The sequence below is a fragment of the Juglans regia genome, chromosome 6 (genome assembly GCF_001411555.2).
Source record: "Juglans regia cultivar Chandler chromosome 6, Walnut 2.0, whole genome shotgun sequence".
Taxonomy (NCBI): domain Eukaryota; kingdom Viridiplantae; phylum Streptophyta; class Magnoliopsida; order Fagales; family Juglandaceae; genus Juglans; species Juglans regia.
The window spans coordinates 287,256-314,548 of record NC_049906.1 but is presented as its reverse complement, the minus strand read 5'-3'; the positions used below and the strand labels follow the sequence as shown (position 1 = coordinate 314,548).

The 27,293-nt window shown below is 36.3% G+C and overlaps 2 protein-coding genes across 5 annotated transcripts; both read left to right on the top strand.

Annotated features, from left to right (window-relative positions):
- Positions 1-3,776: 3,776 nt before the first annotated feature.
- LOC108993276 (protein CROWDED NUCLEI 3-like) lies at positions 3,777-11,240 on the top strand. 3 transcript variants are annotated; one of them, XM_018968133.2, is made up of 8 exons: positions 3,781-4,311; positions 4,628-4,837; positions 5,504-5,757; positions 5,926-6,196; positions 6,289-6,369; positions 7,102-9,179; positions 10,342-10,555; positions 10,696-11,240. In XM_018968133.2, the coding sequence occupies exons 1-8, from the start codon at positions 4,033-4,035 to the stop codon at positions 10,900-10,902; spliced, it is 3,594 nt and encodes a 1,197-aa protein (XP_018823678.1). In that variant the 5' UTR covers positions 3,781-4,032; the 3' UTR covers positions 10,903-11,240. The 3 variants fall into 3 exon arrangements, with proteins under 3 accessions (XP_018823680.1, XP_018823678.1, XP_018823677.1); XM_018968132.2 differs by having other exon boundaries at positions 6,286-6,369; XM_018968135.2 differs by lacking the exon at positions 10,696-11,240 and having other exon boundaries at positions 3,777-4,311; positions 6,286-6,369; positions 10,347-10,491.
- Positions 11,241-13,621: 2,381 nt separating this feature from the next.
- On the top strand, positions 13,622-16,701 carry LOC108993263 (piriformospora indica-insensitive protein 2-like). Of its 2 annotated transcripts, XM_018968120.2 has the most exons (3): positions 14,266-14,337; positions 14,534-14,693; positions 15,305-16,701. In XM_018968120.2, exons 2-3 carry the CDS (start codon positions 14,691-14,693, stop codon positions 16,526-16,528), a joined length of 1,227 nt encoding a protein of 408 aa, XP_018823665.1. In that variant the 5' UTR covers positions 14,266-14,337; positions 14,534-14,690; the 3' UTR covers positions 16,529-16,701. The 2 variants fall into 2 exon arrangements, with proteins under 2 accessions (XP_018823663.1, XP_018823665.1); XM_018968118.2 differs by lacking the exon at positions 14,534-14,693 and having other exon boundaries at positions 13,622-14,337.
- Positions 16,702-27,293: the final 10,592 nt, after the last annotated feature.

Genomic DNA, 27,293 nt, shown 5'->3' with positions numbered 1-27,293 from the left:
AAGGAAATTGAATTGATCAAGACCCTTAAAAGACGATCACTAATGGATTGCAATGTCCTTCCATCAACTGTTGTCTAATAAGGCATGATTAAGAGCTACAACGAAATAGTGCCAAATGGTCTTTGCAAGAAAGCAATCATCGAAGGCATGATTTGCAGTGTTACAATATCCTTCAAGATGAGAAGAACACTTTCAGGCTATAGGGATACCACAAGAGGGATACTATTATGAAACTGCAAATAGAACCATAGGGATACAACGAAACAGTGCCAAATGGTCTTTGCAAGAAAGCAATCCACAAGAATATGATTTTCAGTTTTACAATATCCTTCAAGACAAGAAGAACATTTGAGGCCATAGGGATACCACAATGTTGGATTCTATCATCAAGAGGTATACCATTATGCCGAAACTTTCAACCTAAAACTAAAATCTTTATGGGGAAGGGTTTGATTCCAAACAAAACTTATGGCGTTGGTGTGAGGAAGATGATCCCTAAGAAAATTCCAAGCTAATTTAGAGGAGAACTTGCCATTAGAAGAGTGTTTCCAGATTCTAACATCGTGACTTAGTTGAGCATGATGCGGCGTTGAATAACCTCTTGAACTAGATAGGTGTCAAATAAAGAAGAAAAAATTTACATATTCCAACTACAAGCATTTTTTACTTGAAGATTGTGATTGGTGATATAGAAGCCCTTCTGAGCTAAAGAACCATTATCGGTCCAGTTATCATACTAGAAATTAAAAGCACATTCCCTAATATTCCACTAACTTTCCTGGTGAATGATAGGGAGGTAGCGTCTAAGAAGTTTCCAAGAGCTAGCTAGAGTGATAATTTTTCTATCGCTATACTGTTAAAGGAAAAAATGTTTCTTATATGTTATTGGTGGAGAAATGTAGCCTAGTGAGAAGTAGAGGTGAGAAAACGCCTAGCTAGTTTATAGTGAAGGGCTTACAAGACATCATACAAATTTCTAGTACCCAAGCCTCCCTTATGGGTGGGATGGGCAATACTGCACCAGGATATCCAGTTTTTCTTGTTCTCATCATCGACCTCACGCAAGAAAAAGATGGCAAAAGATTTGTGAATGGTTTCAATAATTTTTTGGGAGGATTGAGCGCAGAGATATGGATAGGGATGGAGCTAAGGATAGATTTAATCAAAGTAAGCTTGCCTCTCGTTAGGGGTGCAAAAAAAAAATGAAAAACAAGTTGAACTAGACCTAACCTGTTTGTAGTCGATCCATATGCTAAATTGCTAATTAATATAATATTAAATTGTAATCTTATTATCCAAATCTATTAATTTTATAACATAAAATTAATATAACAGTTTATATAAGTTAGACATGACTACTCATACTATACTAATATAATTAGATACTAATTATACTATTTCAATTTTATTATTCAAGTATATTATTATCACTAAGAAGTTAGACAGTATTTATACCATACTAGTATAATTAGACACTAATAAATTAGTAATTCTTAATAATAAATACTAAATTCTAACGATTAAGTTTAGTGTTAAAAAATCACAATACTAAACTTATGTAGTGTTACACGTGTAAACGGTAAATCTGACCAGACCGAAATCGAAAAAATCGAAAGCTCCAGTTTCAAAAAAAATCGAAACCTTCGGTTTCAGTGATGAACCATTACGTATTAATTTTTAAATTTATAAAACTGGTGTATACCGGTTCGGTTCTAAAATTTGTTCAAAACTGAACCAGTTACACCCTTACCTTTCCAACCAGCCTTTTGTTCAAGATGAAATTGGAAGCAGAAATGGGAAGCTTATTAGTGAAGAGGGGGGCAACAAGGTAAACTATAGAAAATTTACTTTTGTTGAAACCCGTGATGGAACCGATAATGTTCCTTCTAATGCTGAGAGCATTTTTATGCATCAGGAAAATATTTTTGGAATGATTGAATTTTTGCCTTGAGATATTCTCATAAAGAGCAACGAATGACATAAGGCTCGAAGAATTTTTTTTGTTAACCATTGGTGAAGACCAAAAGATCATCGACAAAAAGAATGTGGTTGATAAGGTTGCATCCACAAGGGAATGCTTAGGGAGTAGTATCGCCAGCCATAATAAGCTTATGCAAACCTTTACTTAGCGGCTCTTCACTAATGATAAAAAGAAAAGGAGATAAAGAGTCTTGTGAGTAGTGAAATAGCTGGCATGCATACCATTAAGGCATATGGGATTCTAGGAAACAAGCCTTGAGAAGAGAGACTACAAGTGCGCTAAAATCAAAAGCTGACAAAATCGAGAAAGATAGACCCAATTAATCCTATCAAAAACTTTAGCCATGTCAATTTTATGCATGACATTGTTATCGTGGATATTCTTAACCAACTTATGAGTGAATTCCTATGCTAAGGCGATATTGTTCTAGATAATCCCCCCTCAACAAACGCACCCTGATGATTGGAGATAAATTTGGGTATAATAGTAAAGATATGAGTAGCCAGGATTTTGGAGATAATTTTATAAGAGACCTAGCAAAGACTAATTGGCCTAAAATTATATAAAGTAGTAGGTCTATCAGTTTTTGAAATTAAAAGCAATGAAAGTGTGCTTGTAGGAGGGGGTAAGAGATCATGTTGGAAAAACTTAGTAACAACCTTAAGAAGATCATATAGATAATAGACCAATAAGAAATATAGAAGGAAGAAGAGAAACCGTCGGAACAGGGAGTAGAGTCCAAAAGATTTCTTGAGACCGCATTTTTAATCTCATTGAGGATGGGAGATTTAAGAAGAAGAGCATTATCATCTTGACTCACAAGACTGAAATTTTGTGTCAATGAAAGGGTAGCCTCGTGAACATGTTCAGCTGTTAATTGATCTTGAAAGAAATCCACAACAACAACATGAAATGATGTTGTGATTAGAAGTAGATGTACCATGAAGGAGATTGAGAGAATCAATCCTAGCTTTTCTTCTTTTATGGATAGTCACCTGATGGAAATAATTTAGTATTTTTGTCGCCCTGTAACAACTAATGAATTCTAGATTTTGGTTTAAGGAAATTTTCTTCTTAGAGAAGTTTGTCATCAAAATATTTTTCAAGTTTTTAAAGGACATTAAAATCATAATAAAGATTAGAATGTTGCAAACTATTTTTAGATGCTTTAATATTGTCCTTAAGCAAAGCAAGGTTTTGAAAAATATTTCCAAGACCTAAAAAATTCTAATTTTCAAAACTGTTTTAAGATGTTTCAATTTGAAAGCCAGTTTATGGGCACCAAACAGATGACAAGAGTGGTTCCAGTTAGATAAAATAGAATCATAAAAATTTAGGTGCTTGGTCCACATTCTTTGAAACTTGAAAGAAGATGGACCGAGTTTGAGGGCAGTTTTATCTTCGATAAAAAAAAGACAGTGGTCCGAGTGGTTCAAGGTGAGTGAGAGTAGCACGTTCATATTTATCGCGGTTTTTTTTTTTTTTTACAATTTTTTTAATATATTTAAATACTTTAAAAAATTTAAAAAAATTCAATATACTTAAAATCATTTTTTTAATTATTAAATAAATAAATAAAAATTTGCCAAACAGTCAAATTAGGTACAAATGGGAGGGCAAAATGGTGTTTTCTAATAAATAAAAATGATGCGACGAAATTTGAATAATTAATGTTAACAATATAACTGGTAGAATTAGATGCTCACTAATTCCCCCTAAACTTAACACAGTTTCTTCTAATAACGCCAATCACACCAACCCACGACACAAACACGACCAAACAAAACAACGCGAGCCTTCCTCGCCTCCCCTCCCCTCCCCTCCCCTCCCCTCACTCACTCATTTCCCCCGATTGCTCAATTCCAATCTTTTGTTTTTACTCCGATGAAATCCTCCAGAAACTACTGCTATTTTTCTCGATTATCCCTGTTTCCCCGCCATATGGAACAGCGTGGTCAGGGATTCTAGGGTTTTTAAGGAATCTTTAGTTTGGCGTTCCCCCCCTTTTTTCTTTTCTTTCTTGGTTTATGAATCTTTGAGATTCCTCCGAAATGTTCACGCCGACGCCGCAGAGGAATGCGTGGCCGGCGGTTACGGTAGCGCCCAGGAGTACTTCAGCTGGAAAGGGCAAGGCAGTGGCGTTTGTTGAAGTCCCAGAGCAGCCACCGCCGCCCCAACATTCGCTGAGCGGCAAAGGCTCGGCGGGGTTGGATACTGGGGATATGGAGGACTGGAAACGGTTTAGGGAGGCGGGGTTGTTGGACGAGACGGCGATGGAGAGGAAGGACCGCGAGGCGCTTTTGGATAAGATCACGAAGCTTCAGAACGAGGTTAGTGTGAGAAGGTTATTGAATCTCCTTTCAATGCTCGATTTTGGTTACCCTTTTCTAAGTTTTACAAATTGATCGCTTGATTGGCTTTTTGTTTTCTCCTTCATTCTAATTTCGAAGTGAAAATAACTTTTATTTCATTACCTCAATCAAGAAATTTTGGGGCAGCAATTGCCTTATATTTCTGTTCTTTGTGCTGTGCGATCTTCTGGTTTTTCTATTTGCAGTATGATATACTTTGAAACTTTCATCAATGTTGAAGCCTTCTATTCAAGGAATTATCTCATATCATCTGCTAAAATATCATTTTGGGCAGCTTTATAACTACCAGCACAACATGGGGCTTCTCTTGATTGAGAAGAGGGACTGGACTATGAAGTATGAAGAACTGGGGCAAGCTCTGTCTGAAACGCAGGAGATCCTCAAACGGGAGCAGTCGGCACATTTAATTGCTCTCTCTGAAGTTGAGAAGCGAGAAGAGAATTTGAAGAAAATATTGATTGCTGAGAAGCAGCGCGTGAGAGATGTATGCTACTGCTTTTTATCTTTACTGCATCTTCAAAGTTCTCTCTTCATCTTGGTTGTTTATGATCGCCTGCTATTGATGATCTTGATATGCATGCAGCACGTGTCTTTGGTTACCAATGCTATACTTTGTGGAACATTTTTTTTAATATGTGATAAATGCTTTTTTAATAAGCTATACGTGATATATGCAAATATTATCATATCCTACTGTTGGCTATTTTTGCTTAATTATCATCTTAAAAAAAAATGTAAAACAAAAAAACCCTATAATGATCCCTGCACAATTCTTCTAATAATCTATACCAGTGTCAATTTAACTTTTTAATAACTGATCTGGAGTAACCCCACCGGACCGACTTGACTTATCCTTCTTATCTTTATAAAGTCTATGGAGTTGACATCTTGCATTCTTCGACGCCTTCCTGGTCTAACAAATTTCTTTCCACTAGATTTAGTGATATCTGGATTCTGTACCATCCTTGAAAGAAGTTTATATTCAGATATAGCAGCTATGGAATGCTCCTCTGTAAATCATAAGTATTCAAGGAATGGGTCCCAGTTTGTTCATTCTCTTTGTTTTGGGCTTATTTATTTGAATATGGATTATACTTTAGTATCTTGGGGTCTTGGCTATTGATCTATTGGTTGTGTTTTTTGGGTGCAGCTTGGAAAGGATATACGTGAGGTTCAAGAGGAGCGTGACCAAATCAAGCTTAAATCTGAGGCAAAGTTGGCTAATGTTGACACTTTGCTTGTTGGAACTGAAGAGAAATCTTTGGAGGTAGAGGAAAAGTTGCATGTTGCTGAAGCCAAGCTTGCTGTGGTAAACAGAAAGAGCTCAGAATTGGAGATGAGATTGCAAAATGTGGAGGGTCGTGAAAGTGTTCTTCGGAGGGAGCGTCTATCCTTAACGGCTGAGTATGATTTATTTTCAACATCTTTGATGTCATTGTCGCTGATCATATATATACAGTATACCTGGTCACAGAGGCACATGTGCACATGCACACACACACTTTTTATGGAACATGGGATTTGCTGCAATTTTTGTTTTGCATCAAACTTACATGTCTTAATTGTGCCTAGGCAAGAAGCACATAAAGAAATTTTTTATAAGCAAAGGGAAGACTTGCGAGAGTGGGAGAGGAAACTGCAGGAAGGGGAGGAGAGGCTACTCAAGAGTAGGAAAATCTTTAATGAAAGAGAGCAGACAGCAAATGAACTTGATGCAACTCTTAAACAGAAAGAGAGGGACCTCAAAGAGGCTCAAAAGAAGATCGATTTATGCAACTCAACATTAAAAGAGAAGGAGGATGATATCAATATAAGACTGGAAGACGTAATTGCAAAAGAGAAAGTGGGTCTCTTGTTTGGCTAAGCTATTTTAATAATTCGTTGATGGTTTTATACATAATTCTTTTTTTTTTTTGTTAATTTGAATCACAGAAGGCCGACTCTCTGAGAAGCTTCCTTGAGATGAAGGAGAAGGAATTACTTGTGTTGGAAGAGAAGCTTAAGGCTAGAGAGAGAGTAAGTTCCGACACCTTTTCCCTGCTCTGTAAAAGTTTAATTACAACTTGTGTTTTATTTTTTTCCCGTGTAAAATTTCATTGATCCTCTACAGTTATGTATGTAGTTTAACTAGCTTTGTCGCTTTGGAATTCTAGTAAATATGACTACTTTTGCACTGATATCTCTCTCTCTCTCTCTCTCTCTCTCATTGAGCTGACCATTTGTGTAATAACATAATGGAATCTGTATAGCTTAAAAGGCTTTGAGGGTTGGACCATATTGTGGTGTCTTGATGCTATGGTTTGGGTGTATAGAATATTTCTTCGATTATAATAAAATTGATTGGAATACTTATCATGGTAATCTATAATTTTATCTACAATTAGGCATGGTGACTTGAATGTTACTTTTTGTAGGAAAAAAGGATCCCCCATTATCCTTTTGACTCTTGGAGTTGTTATGGGGATGATTATAAATCCGATCATTTTTTAAGAAGGAAATGTATATTTGCTCATGATTTGTTAATAGATGCTTCAACTTGTGGTATTGTAGACAGAGATAGCTATAGTGAATGATGCAGAACCTTATTTTCTTTGCATGTATATGTGTATTTTTCGGTCTTATAGATCAAATAGGGGTCCTACTATGTATGATATGTGGCATCATTTATGCTCTAAGGGGCTTGAATGGGTTTTAGTTGTGTGAGTGATTCAGCAGTCTATCAGTTAATAGTTCTGGTTTTTATCTCAGGTGGAAATTCAGAAGCTTCTTGATGAGCAAAGGGCAAATCTGGATACAAAATTGCAGTGGTTTGAGCTGGAACTAGAAGAGAAAAGGAAATCCCTTAATGAGGAACATAGAAGCAAGTTAGATGAGGTTGAGCAGAAGAAGGCCAAAATCAACCATGAGAAAGAAAAGTTGACAAAACAAGAACAGCTTATGGTTAAGAGGGAGGAGAGAATGAATGAGAAAGAGAAGGACATTGAAATGAAAATGAAATCTTTTAGAGATATGGAAAATGCCATTAAAGCTGATGAGAAAAGGTTGGAGGTGGAAAAGCAGCAAATACTTACTGATCAAGAGAGTCTGCAAAGTCTCAGAGATGAGATTAAGAAGATAAGGGATGAAAATACTCAGCAGAAGCGAGAACTCCATGAAGAGAGTGAGAAACTGAAGATAAGTAAGAGGGAGAGGTCAGAGCACATCTGTCTACAGTCACAATTGAAGCAGGAAATAGAGAATTACAGACTTCAGCAGGAATTGCTTTTGAAGGAAGGTGAAGATTTGAAACTTGAAAGGGAGAAGTTTGAGAAAGAGTGGGAATTGTTGGATGAGAAAAGAGCTGAAATTAGTAGGGAGCTAAGGCAAACTGCTGAAGAGAGAGAAAAATTGGAGAAATTACAGCGCTCTGAAGAAGGTAGGCTGGAAAAAGAGAGATATGTAGTGCAGGATGAAATAAAGAGGAAGTTGGAAGCCCTTCAACAGGAGAAAGCATCATTTGCATCCTTAATGAGGCATGAAAATTTAGCTCTATCTGAGAAAGCTCAGAATGAGCACAATCAAAGGCTTCAAGAGTTTGAATTGCGGAGAAGGGATCTGGAGAATGATATTCGGAATAGGCGTGAAGAAATGGAGAAGCGCCTGCAGGAAAGAGAAACAGCATTTGAGGAGGAGAGAGAAAGAGAGCGTAATAGTATTCGTCATTTGAATGAAGTTGCTGAGAAGCAATGGGAGGAGGTGAAATCTGAGAGGCATAGAATACAGAAGGAAACAGAAGAGCTTAAAATGAACCAGAAGCAACTGGAAGTAAACCAACTTGAAATGCGTAAAGATATCGATGAGCTTGGTGATTTAAGCAGGAAGCTCAAGATGCAGCGGGAACAGTTTATTGAGGAAAGAAGTCTATTCCTTGCATTTGTTGAGAAGCTGAAGAGTTGCAAAATTTGTGGGGAAATCACAAGGGAGTTTGTTTTCTCTGACCTCCAAGTACCTGATATGGAAGATAGGGAGGTTATTTCTCTGCCAAGGCTGGGTGATGAAATTTTGAAGAGCTCTCAAGGCAACGTAGCTGCTACTGATCTTGGATTTTCTGACTCTGGGGGGCACCTGTCGTGGATCCGAAAATGCACCTCAAAGATTTTTAAAATATCCCCAGGTAAAAAGAGTGAGCATGTTGCTGCTCCAGTTTTGACCGAGTCATCCCCATCATCACCTATTCTGCTAAATGTAGAAAATAAAAGGGAGCCTGCTATGCTTGGCAAAGGAGCCAAAGGGTATGCTATTTCCAAGGATGAGCCACAGCCATCTCTTGGGATGGCTGCCAACACTTACGATGTCCAGCGGCTCCAATCTGATAGCATCATTGGGGAGGTGGATAATGTGTCTGCTCCATCTGCTGATGATCATAGCCACATGGATAGTAAGGTAGAAAAAGTTCCCGATGATTCCCTGCAATCAGAACTTAGGGTTGTTCGGCGGAAGCCTGGGGGAAAACGCAAGTCAGGAGTGCATAGGACACGCTCTGTGAAGGCGGTTGTTGAAGATGCAAAGGTTTTTCTCAAGGAAACCCCTGAGAAAACAAGACAGAACCATACCGATGAGGAAAGCAGGGGTGATTCCAGTCATACTGAGACTGTAGTTAGTAAAAATGCAAGGAAGAGACAACATGCGCAAACCTCAAGGATAACAGAGAGTGAGCAAGATGTTGGGAATAGTGAAGAGCATTCTGAAAGTGTCACAGCTGGTGGACGCAGAAAGAGGCGGCAAACTGCTGTTTCAATCGTGCAAACTCCAGTAGAGAAGCGATACAATCTCAGGCGTCATAAGATGTAAGTTTCTTAATTCCTTGCATCAGTGAGTCGCGCCAGTCAATGCAGATAACCATGAAGAACATGTCAAAAATGTATTTATGGCTGGGACACTGGGCGACCAATTTTATGGCTGTGACAAAGGGTTGAGAATATGCCAAAAATGTATTTATATGACAAGAGAATAATAAATAGATTGAAGCTCTTTGCCATTGAGTATTTATGAGTTTTTGCTTGTGCCTTTTCTTTTGTTTTATTAAAAATAAAAGGTACAAGCAAAAAGCAAAAATTAGAAATATAGTCTTGGCTAGTCCATGCCCAACATGTCAACAAGCACATCCTTGGTTTCCTCAATATTATCGAATGCTGTCTGCTTTCAGATTTTGAGTAAAATTTTAATTACATATTATCACTTGGAAAAAAGTGCTCACTCAATAATTTTTCTCTCATATGCATCAAGTGTACCTAGATTGCACCTTTTGCACTTTTTAATGAAATTCGTTTCTTATAAAAAAAATAGAGCTTTTCTGCTTCTCCCAGTTCCATGTCATTTCCTGTCAATTCATAGTCTCCTGTACTTCGTTTTTAAAGATCAGTGGGTGAAGGACTTTGTGAAAATTTATGTATGCATTTAGTAATCATCTAATCATGTTTCTCAAGCTGGGGAGTTGCATGTTGCTATCCATTAAATTGCTAATTCTGGAGCAACAGAATCAATTTTTGGGATTTGACTCTTGACTCAAATGGAAAAACAGGAATCAATGTCAGAAACAATGCCTCTGTGCAAGAACTTTTTAACCTATACAGCTATCTGGCATTATAATTTAGAAAATTAAATAGCAAATCCTCTTTTGTAATGTTGGAACTTTTGAAATTGAAGGTTACTGACGTATCCCTCTTGTGATTTTCCTTGGGGGCTTTTCGTGAGAAAACTCTAGAAAAGGTAAATAGCATGAAAAGAGGACAAGGAAGGTTAATGGCTAAACATGAAAGTTACTATAATATCTTTATATAGAAGGTACTATTATTGAAATATTAAATATGTTTTTTTCTCTTACCATTTGGGGTTAAAGAGTTTAATTCATTTATTGAAACATAAATGCATGTTTTGATCGTGTTCACTTAGTTGTAATTGTCTAGAAAAATGTTGGTAGTTCTAAAATATCGTCTAAATATTGATCAGTGCAGGTTCACTCCCAGCTCAAGACCCCCCAGCTGACCTGACAACGACAAAGGAGAAAGAAGCTGATGGTGGTGATGCGGTGGAAATAGAACCAATACCTGAAGCTGTTTATGCACCATCAGTGGGTGTTGCTGGCAAGAATGGCCAACTCACACAATTAGTGCACATTACGACGGTAAAAAGTGTGGAGATCTCTGAAGATAGAGTTGTTAGGGTAAAACTCGCCTTTCCTGTTTTCTGCATGCATGTTTCTTTTTCTCAGTGTGCACATGTTCTAAGATGTCTGTTACTGCAATTTCCCGAAGTATATTTTCAGTAATTTGTTTGTTTCTTTTATTTGTTGTAATAATGCAGTTCAAAACACCAGAGATTGTTAATGATGATGCTGATGTGGCAAAGTTAGCTGATTTGAGTGAGGAAATAAATGGTACACCAGAATTTGGCAATGAAGACGAGAGTGGGAGCACAATCCATGAGGCTGAAGATGACTATGGTGATGAGTCGGATCGTCCTGGTGAAGTGTCAATAGGAAAGAAGATATGGACTTTCTTCACAACATGATGATGCGATTTTTTCTTCAGTTCACTCTAGGAGCTCCCCCTCCTTCGCTCTCCCCTTTTACCAGAGTATGAACCATTTGAAAGTCATGTAATTGAGGGCTTCTAGCTTTAGTTGATGAGATTTGTAAGCATTTTTTTTTTTCTCCTGTCGTAGTTTTGAGGGTAGAAAAAAGTTTGGCGATTGTGGAGGGGTGGTTTCAGTTTAGGACTTCTGATGCATGATGTTACTAGTTACAGCATGTTATTGATATCATAAAGCATCATGGTGATGTAATTTCAACATGTTTAGAATTTTTCTTTCAACATATTCTTTACAAAAGCGTCAGTTCACATATTTAAGTGTTGGAATCGGTAGCCAGAGAATATTTTGCACATATGTTGTTGCGCATGGAGCCAACCTCCCGTTTCATCCATGTCTCCTAAAGATGGCCAAAATCTCTTGGCTTGGTAGCCCTTGTTTTATTATTTGGTTTGGGTTTGGTTTCCTTCCCAGAAAGGGTCTCACTTTTAAAAATTCTCAGGACGCAAATCAGATGCTTCTTCCACACTACACAGATGATTGTGTCCATCTCGAAACATTTAAATGCACCACCTTATTTAAACCGGATATGGCCGATTGATGGTGGGCTTTCTTCATGGTCTAGTTTATTACAGCAATGATGTGTGGTAGAAGGAACAAACATGCCAATTGCCAGTTCAGTTTACACTACTCTTTAAGCAAATTTGTTGTGAAAACAACCAAAATAAGTGGGACAAGTTAGTTGAGGCCTGTTGGACCATTGGACTGACATCTTCATGTACTTATTTCCTTTCACAAAAAGGTTTAGAAATGAGACAACTGTAGAATTTAAAGCTAGCCAAGACCATTCTATTTCACTGACTCTCATAATAGCAAGTTGGTCAGTTTGCTCGGGCACTTGGCAGTTGGTCCCAATGCCATTCTTTCTAGTCGACTCGCAAGTCTTGATTCCTTCTAAACCAACTCCATCATCAAGTTGTCTCCTAAACCAATGAAGTAGTGGAGAAAGATTTCCAGAATTCATTTCTTAAATTCTACAACTTGGGTAAATGAAGGGTTAATAATTCCAACTATATAGATGGGTAATTGATTTAAGAAAAGAACAGGAACAAATGAGGGCTAATAAATTAGTAATAATATCAAATTAAATGAAGGAGATGTAATTAAAATTGGATCTAACTGGTTTGCCAAAATTGAGACATAGATTGTAGTTGCTACTAATTTCCATGTGCTTTACTTTTAGAGGGTGGTTACTTCAGTAATTTACATTTAGTTTACATTTTAACATTGTATTGATAGTTAATATAGTTTTAGTTTGATTAGGACTTGGTTTGGGATTTTTGTAAACCCCAAGTTCTTGTCTTGTAGGTACTTGGTATTCCTCTTCCTAAAAAAACGAAGGAGATGTAATTATTCTGCATGAAAGAGATAGCAAACTCTATTATTTCCCTCTTCTCTCCGTCTCTCTGGAAGTGGAGATACCTCGTAAAGGCAAAGGCGGAAAATGACTTGTCAGCATAGGGTAGACCTGTCGAAAAAACCTAAAGCATTGTGTGGAGGGTGCCTACTTATTAGTTTTGTATACCCCTACAACCCAAGACAGTGTGGTCCACAGTTCTAAAGCTATTGTTTTTTCTTCTTTTTAAAGCCATAACTCTCCTCAGTCCTTGTACTCTGGCCTCTGCCTTTGGTTCTCTTTGAGAGAGGGAGTCTACAGTTGGAAAAATGCAGCTCAAGTTCGGAGTGAAGTAAAATTGTAAGGTCGTATATACTATATATTCACGCCCCACCTACACCCTCTCGGCTCTAGCCTTTGGACTTTAGATTGGATATGCAATACATATGATCTATCCAACCAAAAGGAGAAAATAAGTTACCAAGTCTTTTGTCTTTTGAGTTTCTTGATGGACCTTTTTAAGTAGGACAGAGAAGAGAACAGGCTTTGAGCTTCCAAAACCCTTTTTCTTTTCGGTTTCTACGAGTCTGCTCGTCCTTTTACACTCCTAATATTCCATCAATAAAAAAGAACACAAATGAAAAATCAGTCACTACCAGCCCATTCAACTGCAGCTGAGCCACTTTGCCTCGCTGTCCTTGTGTCTTTGACTATTTTCTTCTGTGTTTCAGAAAACACATAAGAATCCAACAGCTCAAAGAGGGTGAAGAAGGAAGGAAAAGATAAATCCAACTTTGTATCGAATGCACCAACATGCATCTCTATCTTGCATGGGTAATGGTCCCCTCCTCTCTCCCCCCAACAAAAAGTCGAAAAAAAAAACTTCTAAACCCTTACCAAAAGTTAAAACTACTTCGCAACCTTAACTATATACAGTCGTTTAATACGTAAACGTCTTATAGTCATTTTAAAAAAGAGTGAGATTTATTATTAAAAAATTAATTTTCTTTTTATATGAATTTCGTATTTATTTATTTTTTTAAAATAATTGTGTTGCACACTCACGACTGCAACTATCATTTCTCACCTTGACCATATCTCCATCTCCCAATCCTTTTACGTTGTCTCTAGGAACCTATTCAATAAAGCCAAATTTAACGACGAATATTGATTAAACGGCATTCATAACATAACCTGATAATGGAGCAAAAGCAGAGCCATATAAAGAGCAACCCTACTTTTCACCTTCGCCACGGAGTCTTCAGTTACTACTGTTCCGTTTTATAACTGTTGTCTTTACATTATTACATTGAATTCGACACCTGGGCTTAGATACCTGGTCCTCGCTGCTATATAAGATGGCACTTCCGTAGCAATTCCATAAACACAAGAGAGACCTCAGGTTTTTTACCATTGTTCTGTGTTTCCTTCGTTTACCTTCTTCATTCAACATTTCGTGGGATATCGCTCACTTATTTATAACTGTCCGGAATATAGATGACTTTCTGAAGGGAATCGTGTACTTGTTCATTTTGATGTCCACATCTGTGTTGTTTTATTTGTGTGTCGTGTACATTGTTCTTCTGGGTCTATTTCTTCCTCTCTCTCCTATCAAGAACTCTTTTTTACTTACTTCAAAAATACCAAGCTTTGATTTTTATGGATAAAAGGTGAAAGGGCCATGTAATAGGACCGCTAAATGTTTGCTAAACTTCAACTAGCTTCTTCCCTCTGGGTTGCCATTTTTTCTCTGCATCAACGTTCCTGTGATCCATTTTCTTTTTCGATTTGGAAGATTCTGAATATCCATGAAAAGCTTTACTACCATCAGTAATGTCATTTTTGCTGTATTCATATTTTGTTTGGCTGCTTGGTGCTGTGGAGAAGCGGACGAGGATGTAGTAGCTCCAATGGAAAAAACAGAGAAGGAAGCTCTGTACTCTACTGTACAGGGCTTTGTGGGCGATTGGTGGAATGGCTCAGCTCTGTATCCAGATCCCTGTGGGTGGACTCCTATACAGGTACTGCTTGCCCTCACCTATCTCTACTGTGGTCTGTGGAGTGTGGATTTGCATAACTGGCATGTGACTACCTTTTCCTTGTACGTTGATACAAGCACTTCTGTTTTTCACTCATGGTCATCGTTTAAAAGCCATTGAATATTAATCTATACAGTAGTACTCTGAACACTCCAATCATATCCTTTTTATGTCATAGAAATGGATGAGTATCATTGGCATTGAAGTGTAACTAGTACGGGAGGATATTCGCCATTCTTGTGTCAAAATAGAATGTTTTTGGTGGAGGAAACCCATAAGCATTTTGACACCTAGAAGATTCTAATCATCACGATGATCATCCATCATCATCATGAATGGTAAGTAGGTTCGCAGATAAGGAATTATGTTATTTAAATTCTGAAAATCATCTCACAGAAACACTAGCAAAGAAGAAAGCTGGTTGTTGGCCGGATTATTTATCCCTAGCCCACGAAGTTACTGAGAACTGATTTATAATATTCTGAAGAAAGCTGAAAATGAAACATGACAAGTCTTGAGCCTTCTAGTTTTCTAATTACATCCTATATCTTAACATTTTGGTGAAATTCCGCTCACAAATATCTTTAATCTCGAGACATCAGGACTTTTTTTGCGCGACAGTTCTGTACTTGCATCCTCAAACCAACGTTTTAGAGAAATTGCCCTCACAAAATCTTCAAGCTCTAGATACCCCTTCTTTTGCAGTAAATTTACATGTCTTTTGAGCCGCCTCGTATGGTAGATTATTACCTTGCACATGGTGAGTGAGTACAGTGCATTACCCACATTTCATCAATATAAAAGTCACTCTATTTAGCCACTATTTCGTACCAAGCGATGGACTTCAATTTTCACAGGAGCATATGTTTCAGACATCTAAATGGACATAACCGTGCGAATGTTGCCTCTTGCTCGACAAGTTTAATAGTTTTCTTATTTTATTCTACAGGGTGTCTCTTGTGATCTGTTTGATGGGCTTTGGTATGTCACTGCGTTAAATATTGGACCCATTCATGACAACTCTCTTGATTGTGCCACAAATATTGACTTCCGACCAAAGCTTTTTGAGCTTAAGCACCTCAAAACTCTATCATTCTTCAATTGCTTCGTCTCTCCCCGACGACATCCCATAGCCATTCCCTCCAATGACTGGGAGAAGCTTGCTGGCAGCTTAGAATCATTAGAGTTCCGATCAAACCCCGGTCTCATTGGACAAGTTCCTTCTAGCTTTGGAATGTTCGAGAAGCTCCAGTCATTAGTGCTATTAGAAAGTGGATTAACTGGGAAATTACCTACAAATATTGGCAACTTGATCAACTTGAAGCGTCTAGTTCTTGCTGGGAACTGGTTTACTGGTCCCATCCCTGAGAGTTTTGGGGGGTTGAGTCAATTACTTATACTTGATTTAAGTAGGAATACGCTATCTGGGCCTTTGCCATCGACTCTTGGAAGGCTGACCTCACTTTTGAAGCTTGATTTGAGCAACAATCAACTGGAAAGGATGCTTCCGAGTGAGATTAGTAATTTAAAGAATCTGACCCTATTGGACCTTAGAAACAACAAGTTCTCAGGCGGCTTAACTAAGTCACTTCAAGGGATGTATTCCTTGGAACAGTTGGTCTTGTCTAACAACCCCATTGGAGGAGTCCTTATGTGCCTTGAGTGGCATGACCTACACAACCTGGTCATTTTGGATCTTTCTAACACTGGCTTGAAAGGAGAGATACCCCAGTCCATATCAAAATTAAAAAGATTAAGATATCTGGGTCTGAGTGACAACAATCTCACAGGCAAGCTCCCTACAAAGCTAGTTATTCTACCTTGCGTTTCTTCTCTCTACCTAAACGGGAACAATCTTACAGGAGAGCTTAATTTCTCTGAAGGGTTTTACGGAAAAATGGGAAGGCGGTTTGGGGCATGGAGCAACCCGAATCTTTGCTACCAGGTTGGTTTGAAGTCAGCCAGACATGTCCCGTATGGGGTAAAACCATGCCAGCAAGAAGAGGTCGCAGTGCTTGAACCCAATTCAAGAACCAAGTTGGCTGGTGAGAATCTGAATCAGAACTCCCATCATGTGGCCTCTTTGGGATTTCCACGCTATGTCATTGATGGGTTTTGGTGGGTCTCTCTGTTGGAGATGTTGATATGTCAATTCTTAAGTTGTTTCCTATAGCTGTGTGTCTTGATTTGAGAAGTCTCAGAGTCCAGCAGATTACCTTGCAGATGAAACCGCATTTTATCTTTTTTTCTTTTTCAATCTTGGCCAGTCTCCAAACATAAGTTGTCGTTTTTTCTTTTTTCTTTCTCCTGTAGTAGCAACCATTTATGGAAAGTTCTACTTTTTAACTCTAAGATGTATTCAGTATTTCAGTGTGCAAAGTGGCTGTCGAAAACATTTTTACCCTAAATTTGAATTCTCAAGCGAAAGCAAACGCTAGCTAGATTCATGGAACCACCTTTAAAAGTCGTCCAAAGTATCATTTACAACAACGAGGTGGACCGTGGTGGATACAAGATCCATCATGTGCAAGTAATTCCTAGCTTCCATTTTATTAGATGCTTTGTCCCTTGCCTTCTCAAAATTGCCTTGGAATTTTGGAGCCATGCTCAAGTGACTCACTTTGGTGAGCTTTTTGTCGATGCCAGATACATCATGCAAGAACCTCTCCGATAAACATGATTAGGAGCACAATTAAAGTACCGTAACTCTAGTTTTATCTGCTTCTCAAATGCCACCTATTCTAATTTGGTTTCTGACCGACAAGTCAACCTACAGAAGTTGGGAAATGGAAAGACTTGACATGGGATTTTTGATTCCATGATGTTTGGTTTTGTTTTGTTGATTTTTCGAGGTGGGCGTGGCAGTAGTGCTCATGTAGTACTCCTCGTCCTGTATGACATTGATACGTTAAAAGCTTTGTTAGAGCTCTCATCTAAAATGTAGGCAAAATTAAAAGCTCTGTCAGCTGATCTCAGCTACCTATGTTCTAGAGGTTGGCTTCTTGAATTGTTCTATGGGTATTAAATGGCCCTGCCTTCTCATTTTGCACTTCAATGGGATTGGATATTATTTTTGATCTGCAGATATGTCAGGAAAAGTTGATCAGATTGAAATAAAATGATTTCTGTACTTAACGAGGCCTTAGTTATACGTGATATTACAACTAAAAACATAAAGCAATTGAAGAGACAAATTGTAAGAGCTAGGCAAAGCCAAAGCTAAAATTTGGCTGAAACTGATGTTTTGGCTTAAAACCAAAATCATTCAAGTATAACTCCATATTGGTCTAGGTAAAATTAAGTTAAAATAATAATATAATATTATTTTTTTAATAATAATTTTTTTAATATTTTGCTATTACACTAAGCATATGTTAATTAATAATTTAGAAATTATTAAATTATTAACTAACATATGATTAGTGTTAACATTAGAATGCAAACAATCAAAAATTTGAAAATTAAATATGTTAATTAATAATTTAAAAATTATTAAATTATTAATTAATATATGCTTAGTGTTAACATTAGAATGCAAACAATCAAAAGTTTGGAAATTAAATATGGATTTGATATGTGAACAGTGACTAACTCACTACAAGAGATTGGGTTTTTTGACACAAATAATTTTGTCTCTAAAAATTCAATTTTCGTCTCAAAATATTTTTGGAGATGAAAAAATTGTCTCTATTTTGTCATGAAAAGCCAGTCTCAAAGGTTTTTGTCTCAAAAAATAATTTTTAAGGAAGAAATTGGGCAGAACCATTCGAAATCGTTTGAATGGGGTTTTTTTTTAGACGAACCATTTTTGTCTCAAAAACCCGTTCGAATGGAATCCTATCATTTTGAACTACAAGAAATTTTGATTCGAACTAATGACCATATTTAATCATGTTCGCACAGACGGAGTGTTCGAATAGATTTTATGTGTTCGAACTAATAAATTTTTCAAATGATTTATATTCGAACGTAAATTCTATCCATTCAAACAAACTTTTTATTTTCAGAACTTCTGTCCGTTCGAATGGAATTTTGCATATTAATGCTGTTCAAACAAATATTTTATTCTTCGAACTGTCATACGGACTACATTTCTCAGTTGTCATTTGAATGAGTTAGATTTTATTCAAATGAGTCTTTTTTTGTTCGCATGGATTTATAAATGATAATTTACTATTCGAACTAATTATTTACCATTTGAACGGTATTAATCATACAAAATAGAATTTCATTAAAAATATCATACTAATATTACACAAATTTTAATTCAAACATCACAATTGTTCAAATATTTTGGAACATCATACTAGAAATACAATTAAAGAAAAAATAAATTTTAAGATTGTGGTGGTGGCATAGAGTTTTGAAACATTATTGACTGCCACTGTTTAAACATTTTTTGGTTATTCAACTATAGCCTCTTCTACATGTTCTCTTCTAGTCTTGCCTCAAAATTCATTGTTTGATCTAATCGGCTCAGCAACTTTTTTTCCTTAGATCTCAATCGTTCTATCTCAAGTGTTGTTTCCTCTAATTCCTTAGTCTTGTTGTCATTCGATTTGACTTTAGAAGAGGACGTTGAGGATAGCTTCACGCAACGTTCTAAGCCCCTCAATATCCAGAACGTGATCTAAGAAACTGAGAAAGGATTTGAGCTTCGTTGACAAATGATTCATCAAATAGATCCGCAGCAGTTTCCTTAAGAGATATCATCTTGCCTAAAAAAAAATTAAAGTCAGTATAAATAACAAAAATATTATTAGACAATGAAATTAAAGAAACTTAAATTTACATAATTTGCCTCTGCTTTGTAACTATATTATATTGTTAGATATAATTACCTTGATCTAATTATAATTATGATATTTTGTAATCATTGTCCTTAATTTTATGGATTAAATTTAGCGTAATTCATTTTCAGAGAAAGAAGTGGGCCACGTCAGGGCAATCCTCTAGTAAAGAAGTCTAAGAGAGGACTGTTTTGTTGGAGCGGCATGTGAATATAGATGATTTTAAGGATCTTTTGTGGGAGAGACATTTTCTCACATCTATCTTTCTCGATCATGGTTGGACACTGATCATCGACCATAAGGACGAAGGGGCGGACAAGATCGTTTCCTACATCAATATTGCATCTAAATTCTATAGAGAATTTGGTCGTGCCAGCCAGGATGATGATGCATACACATTCTCCGTCCAGGGCATCTCAGTATGATTTTCAGTTGATGAAGTTGCCGATTTTCTTGGTATCCCTCGACTGCCAATTGCATATCCTAGAGTGGTGCCTAGGGAATCTACACCTGCAGGTGATAATGAGATTGCTGAGGATGAGGATAATGTTGTAGTAGGTGAGATCGATGGTCTCACTGATCATGAGGTTCGTCAGTTGGTTGTGGGTCCAGATGATCCTTCCCATGATGGGAGCAAAAGCATTAAACATGTGGACTTATCTAGTTTTTTCAAGATCATGAACATTATAATAGCCAACAATATTAATCTGCGACTGTACAAGACTGATGTTAGCATGGACCGAGCACGATTTATATTATGGGTCGCTCGTGAGGTGCCTATCGACCTAGCGAGATATATATTTGCTAGGATTCGATCAGAGACAACCTATATTACGACAAATATATTGACGTTTGGAGTCCTACTCACACGATTTCTTTTGGCAAAGGGAGTCAAGTCAGATGTGTTTGAGCTTGTACGGGAGCCGATTGGACCGATCAATTCCACGACCTTGTCTTGTAGTACGAGACACTTCAGATTTTGTATTCGTGCACCCACTACAGAGACGATTGACACTCAGGGAGATGTATAGGACTTATCGGGTAATGCATTTACACAGGATGCATCACACACTGCTACTTGTGAAGAGATTACAGATATTGTGCGTGCAGAGATACGCGCACAGGCATCAGAGATCATTGATGCAGTTCGGGTCGCTCTCGCAGAGACTGAGTCGAAGCTCATGTCTCAAGTGACAGATATTGAGACACGTATTGCTGGAGTCGAGGCAGTGCTACACGATCTAGCCTGGTAGTGTATATCTTTTATTTACATTAAATGTAGTTTTTTGTATGGACAATCATGACTATTTATATTTTGTATAATTAATTTAAATATTCAAATAGTCATACATTATATTTTTAGGATACAATTAATGTATGGTTTTTATTTTTAGTGTTTGCTAGCTTGTTTATTGTTAAATATCATGTTTTTTTTTGTCATTTGACTTACCACTCATGATAATATAAAAAATGACATTATCTTTAAATATTTATTTAACTAAAAATCTTATTTAACATAAAAGAAATTACTAAAATATTTTTATATTAATTACATAAAATTAATTTATGAATTTGTAAATATTTTATGTTCCGTTCAAACAGGTTTAAGAAAATCCCTGCCAATTTTAATTTAATTTCCCACCAAATTATCCATTCGAATACATAAACGTTGTGTTCGAACAAAATATGTGTAGTTCGAACAATCTTGCAACCTTCCTGCCAAATTTTCCCACCAAATCTTTTCCGTTCGAATAAACTAATTGTGGTTCGAACGATTTTGAACTTTTTTCGGCAAAATAAATTACTTCACTGCCAAGATTATTATTTGAACAGATTATAAATCATTTGAACATACATTAATTCCCTGTTCGAACAGATTTTTTGTCATTCGAACAGTTTTGACTTTTTGAGATGACCTAATTCGTCACAGAAGATCTAGTTGAAACAGATATTTAGCCATTCTAACTTTTTATAAAGTCATCCATGTTTTCAGACTGAATTTAAACTTCATCTCCAATATTTACCTTTAAGGACGAAATTTAGTTCATCCCTAAAACTAAAATTTGTTGTAGTGTAGCCAAGTTTAGACTTCAATTTCTATTTATTGTAGCTTAAAGTTTTACTTAAAAGACTTTATCTAGTCCAATGCAGTTCATTTAAGTATAACTTAGTTATATTTTAGACTTCTTTAGCATCTGGCTAGTCTAATGCTAGTACTAATTTTCAATCTAGCTAGCTATCTTGAAGAAGCATTATATGATTAATGGTAGGATTCTTGGGCAATATATTTGCGTGCAAAGCAGGTTGAGGTTGAGGTTGATCTCCAATTGTTTGATCGGATATATGTCCGTCCTCGATCTAGCTGTCTAGTAGGAGTAGTTCCTTGTCCAAGCTGCATGCATGGACGAAGAGGTTGCCTTAGTAGTCGCGGTCAGAACAAAACTACGTTTCCAAATTAACTTCTTACAACAGAAAAGAAAAATGATCTTCTCCATCGTACCGTGACGTGATGAAGTTTATCTTCTTGGGATCTTGAGAAGGGGAGAGGAGCCGCTAGTTTTTCTTTCCATATACGAAGCGCATGCGCGCAGTTGGTAGAGATTGATCATCAAGATGCAGATGTTAAAAAGGGCAAGAGTTCGAAGGATTAAGAAATTGTTCGAATCATGTACGTAATTATATATCAAAGTCTTAAAAACCATTTGCAGATAATGTTTGATTACTTTTATGTTAAAAATTATACTAAAATGGTAATAACTTTTTTGAAACAGATCGAATACTTTGGATGAATTAGCTATATATATGTTTATCTATTCCATCTGCTTTTCCGGGTGATGATCGATGTGACCTCTTGATCTAGAGATCAAGGAGATGCCTGCCAGCGACTAGTTAGGAAGTCGTTGAATTTTCATCCCCTGTTTTGTTGATATAGAAAGGCACCAAATTACAACGTACGTACAGGCTACGGAATGATCAGAGACTACTACTACGTCTGTGAGATCCAATTCGATCCAAGAAGCGAGATATCTATCAATCTATCTATCTATAACAGTCATATATATGCATGCGAATCAAATTCCCTCTCCTACTCCCTACGTTAAAGTTTCATTTATCTCAACTAATTATTATAAATTTTTTAACTTTATACGGACCCACGAAACCTACCTCTCATGTCTGGTGATTATTGCTACCACTCAAGCATTAATGGCATCCATGCATGCTCCAAGCTGTCTATTCCAATTTTCCAATCACAACAACAAATACTTGGGCGGTGGGTCTTGCTCATGAAGTCGAATTCATTTATGCATGCATGATCCCATATATAAATCTGTTTGGCCAAATCATTTATTTTATAAAAAAAAAAATACCTACCCTTTTTTATGCATGCACAAATATCGATGATAATTGAACAGAATATACCTTAAACAAGCAAGCATGCATAAATACACGTACAATATACAAACCACCCCCGGCCCCCCTTGAATGGATCGGACTTCCAAATCAGCCAACTCTCTGATTAACTTACTGTTTAGATATTGAATTGTGTCAAAAGAGGAATTGAATTCTTTATAAATAATAATGAGTTAAAATAATATAGTGAGTTTTATAAAATTTATTTAAGATAAATTTAAATATATTTAAATATTAAGATGAATTTAGATATATTTATAAAAAATTAAAAATAATTATGAATCATACGTATAAAAAGATATTAAGTTAAAAAAAATTATAAATTACAGATATAAAAATATTTTGAATTGAGTGATATTTAGATCCTATTTAGACTAAGCTTAAAATTCAATATCTTTCAATATTTTGCAAATGGGCCCGAGAGTACTACTTAGATCATATATAGCTAGGCATCTATATTGCCACATGCGACATGTCACATGACAGGATCAGCGAGGCAGCCCCACAGACCAAGTCTGAACGCACTTTGAAGCTTGAACACGACCAAGCCGTAGGTACACTACGTATATATATATATATATAGATGTCACGTATTACAGAACCGATCAAAACTTGTGCTCCACGCTTTGCTAGCTTACCCTATGAACTTAATTCTCTGGTCCGAGATCCAAGTTGCAAGTAAACCTTATAATACATTAATTAATATTCTGCATAAAAGAAAAGAAAAAAAAAACGAGAAAACTTGCAACCATTTATGATTCGTTTGATTCTTAAACTCATATCAATTTATTGTTATAATTTTTTTAAATTTTAATATAAAGTATAATAAATAATTTAATTTTTTAAAATTTTAAAATAATAATAATATTAAAAAATAATATTTTATTATTTAAATTCAATTCAATTTAATTTAATTCAACCTCTAAACGCAAACTAGTCTAAACACGTTAGATGTATATATAAGAACTTTCCCATCGTTTCAAACCACATTGTATGCACCGGCCATTACCCAATGGCCAATTCCATAAGATCCGGGTCTCCGCCTACACTTATGCATGTACGCGCGTATACCTGCTCCCAATGACGTTGGCCTCTTTCATTCTCGCTCATGATCATCTTTTATTTCCTAACAATTATCTTTTTTTTTTTTTTTTTTTCTCCTACTCGGTTGATTAATCTTAATGGAACGGTTGAGATGATGCCAATTACGTTGACATTTGACATGGAATGGGTCGTAATAAATGGCGTACCAAACCACTGGACAAGTAGTGCCACATGTACGTTCAACACGTAAACCTCGTTCAAAGTGATCACTAGGACGGAGACGGTGGCTAGACCAGACCGCCTACTTTTTTTTTTCTTCTATTATATATTTTTATCATTCCCCTAAATTATTATTTAGACATATATATGGATTTACAGTTGTTTGGTATGTTTGATGGTACCGGCAACGCAGTTTAGGCCACATTGAAGAAGACCTTTTGTGAGTTAATAGATATATATATCAATACGGCACGCATAGCATGAAGACTTGTGATATAACTTAAATACTTTTCTTATCATCTCGACCTTTTTTTCTTAGAAAAATAAAAAGAAAAGATCATCATGTATGTCACTCTATACGTACGTGTAACTTACTGGGATTCTGTATGTACCAATTATAATCCAGAGCATGCCTTTCATGATCTTTGATCATATATGATATATCATGTTAAACAATTAATTAAGCTGCTAGCTAGCTAGTTTAATTTGATGGACCCCCGTACGTGAAGCTTGTTAATTTTCTTAGAGGAGCTAGCTTCGCACGCAAAAGATCATTACCAGATATCTTTCTTCTTCTTTTTTTCTTGAAGAGGTTAACCCGTGCGTGATATTTATGGCGCCGCATATATATAAGATATATGCCATTATTGTTATTATTGTCTGCAAATAATTTAGGGTTCAAATCACCATGGTACTTATATATAGGTTTAAGTGATCGATCATGATAAGCTTAATTCCTCATGACTGCCTGCAGATCAATATGCATGGATGCATATATGATCACACACACACACACACACATATATATATATATATTTATATATGTAGTAATTATCTATAATTAATAATTTTCCATGCATGCAGTCAACATGTGCCACCAGATTTTCAATAATTCACAAGTAGTAGTATACGAGGCAGGTAAATATTTTCAGGGAATATCGTTCCAAACTTGACCAAAAGCAAAGAAAAATGGAATAAGAGAGAAAAATTCGGGCAAGTTAAGTCTAAGAGCCGGCACCAAATTCTTGTACAACTGAAAGATCATATATTTTTCAAAGCGTTGACATTCGATAATTCAATAGTCGTTGGTGTTACCTTAGCGTGCACTTTACTCTCCTAATTCCCAGCAGCTTCCTCCTCTTTTACAATGCCAAACACCGAACTTCTCCTATTTCCCCCATGCATAAACACACACACACACACACACAATATATTATATATATATATGTATATGTAAGACCACGCCCTATTGTTTCACTACTTTGAAGATCTCTTTCCTTAAACCTCTCTATCTCTAGCTAACTCACCAATTAGCATACTCTCCAATGGCTTCTTCTTCTTCTTCTTCTTCTAAATCTTCAAATCTTCAGCGCAATACTCTTTGTCTCATCCTTGTTTTCCTTGTTATTAATGGATCCTGCACTGCAACAAGACCTGGCGTAACAATAACGGTGGACAGTACGAGCTGGCCTCTCAAGGAAAAGCACAGGACCGGTTTTCAATACCACGGCCAGGTATTCAGCTTCTTCCCCAAAGGGACACCTCTGCCGCCTTCCGGGCCCTCTAAGAGGCACAACTCGGTGGTGGACTCTACGCAGAATTGAGAAAATTAAAACATGTTATTCTTCTTTCTTTAATTATTTAGTGTTCCACCATTCTATAGTTTTATATTTTTGTCTTTTTATTTTTTGGGTTTTCTTGGAGCTGTTTAAAATTAGGACGCGAAGTTTTGTATCCGATCGATGTGAAGCAGATCGGCAGAGATCATCATACGATCTTCAAGGAGTCAATTTCTTGTTTCTACTCTGATGTTAAGTTATACTGTATATAGAGAAACTTCTTCTTTTGTGAACAAGTTAAATTCATTATTTCATATCATGGGTTTGATTAATACTTCTATACCATTAAGATGTATCATTAGGTTTATATATGGCACTGATCAAATTGATTTAATGTCAATGTGATAGTGATATATATCTCTTTGCATATATATTTACGGTTCAATGTGCAACAAGAGGGAGATCTTGAGCAAACCTCAAGGAGTACTCTCTCTCTCTCTCTCTCTCTCTCTCTCTCCTTCCTTTTGACTTTGGAGATCATGGCTTAATTAAAGCAGCAGGCCGGCGTCCGTTTCATACTACTCATGTATAAGAAATCCCATATATAGTACAATTAATGTTAATTGTTCAACATGCATGCCTGCCTGAATTTGGGGAGGATTGGCCCTCTCATTTTGAGTCTTCTTTGGTTAATTTATTCATAAATATGTTATATGTTCCACACCAAATCTGTTTTTTTTTTTTTTTCTTTTCCAGCTTCCGTTTGTTCTCCGGCCTTAGCTTTATGGTTAGAGTAAATTAATCGGACTGGTATATTTAATATTTCCCAGATAGATCATTACATACGGTGAGCCATATATATATGAGTAGTAGTCTGTCTACATTTGGCTGATCAATCATGATCTCTCTTTGATCCTTAATTTGGAGCCTGCATATATGTTGCAATATTTCCCCAGTTTAATTAATTAATGGCATTTAATAGCTAGCTAGGATGCCAACTGTAAATGGATCGACTGATCTATATTTTTTTAATTTTGTCATGAACAAGTACATATATCATTAATCTTGTAACTGTATAAAGGTTGACGACTACGTACATAAAATATATAATAAAGACGAATTTAGTAAACGCATGCACAGTCATACATGAAATTCATGCCTCCAAAAGTCTCCAAATTAAATTAATTACTTATCTTGTGCAAGTCATGTCCCCCAATTGCTTTCAACTTCTGTAATATTCAAATCGATTTTTTATTTTTTCTAAATATTTCATGCACGCATATTTGTCAGCTTTGACCATCTCGCTCAGACGCCTTAAATTTCCAATTACCTAATAAAATATTAATGTAATAAAGAAAGAGGATTAATGGGCTAATAATATTAATTAATAAAATCATGTGCAGGCCGCTGCCAGTTTTGCAGAAATTCTATGGTAGTAGTTTAAAGGAACAAGTGACATATATATATATACGTACGTGTCTCGATAATGCCATCATGTTGTCATGTAGCCAACCAGGGACTTGCAAACGGGACCCACAATATGCACCCCTTCCACGCACATGAGGTGTATATAAATTCAACCATAATCTGTCAATTAAGGGAAATAATAAAAATACGAGGTCATACGATTGATGCAGTAGTACCATAATGTCATCATGTAGGCCTTAATAGACAACAAGCCAGATGGGATTATGTGGGATTGGTACTATTAGATCATGATACTGCCCATTGATCTCTTGCTAGCTAATTAAAAAAAGCTTTAGATCTTAGAGTGGAATCTGAACAATTGGTTCTTTCTTCTCATCAATGTAATGCATGGTTATCCTGTATTAATGCTACACTGATGTATGAAATTGTTAGTTAAAAAATAATAATAATAATACCATAATGTCGGTCGGCCAAAATGGCAGAAAAA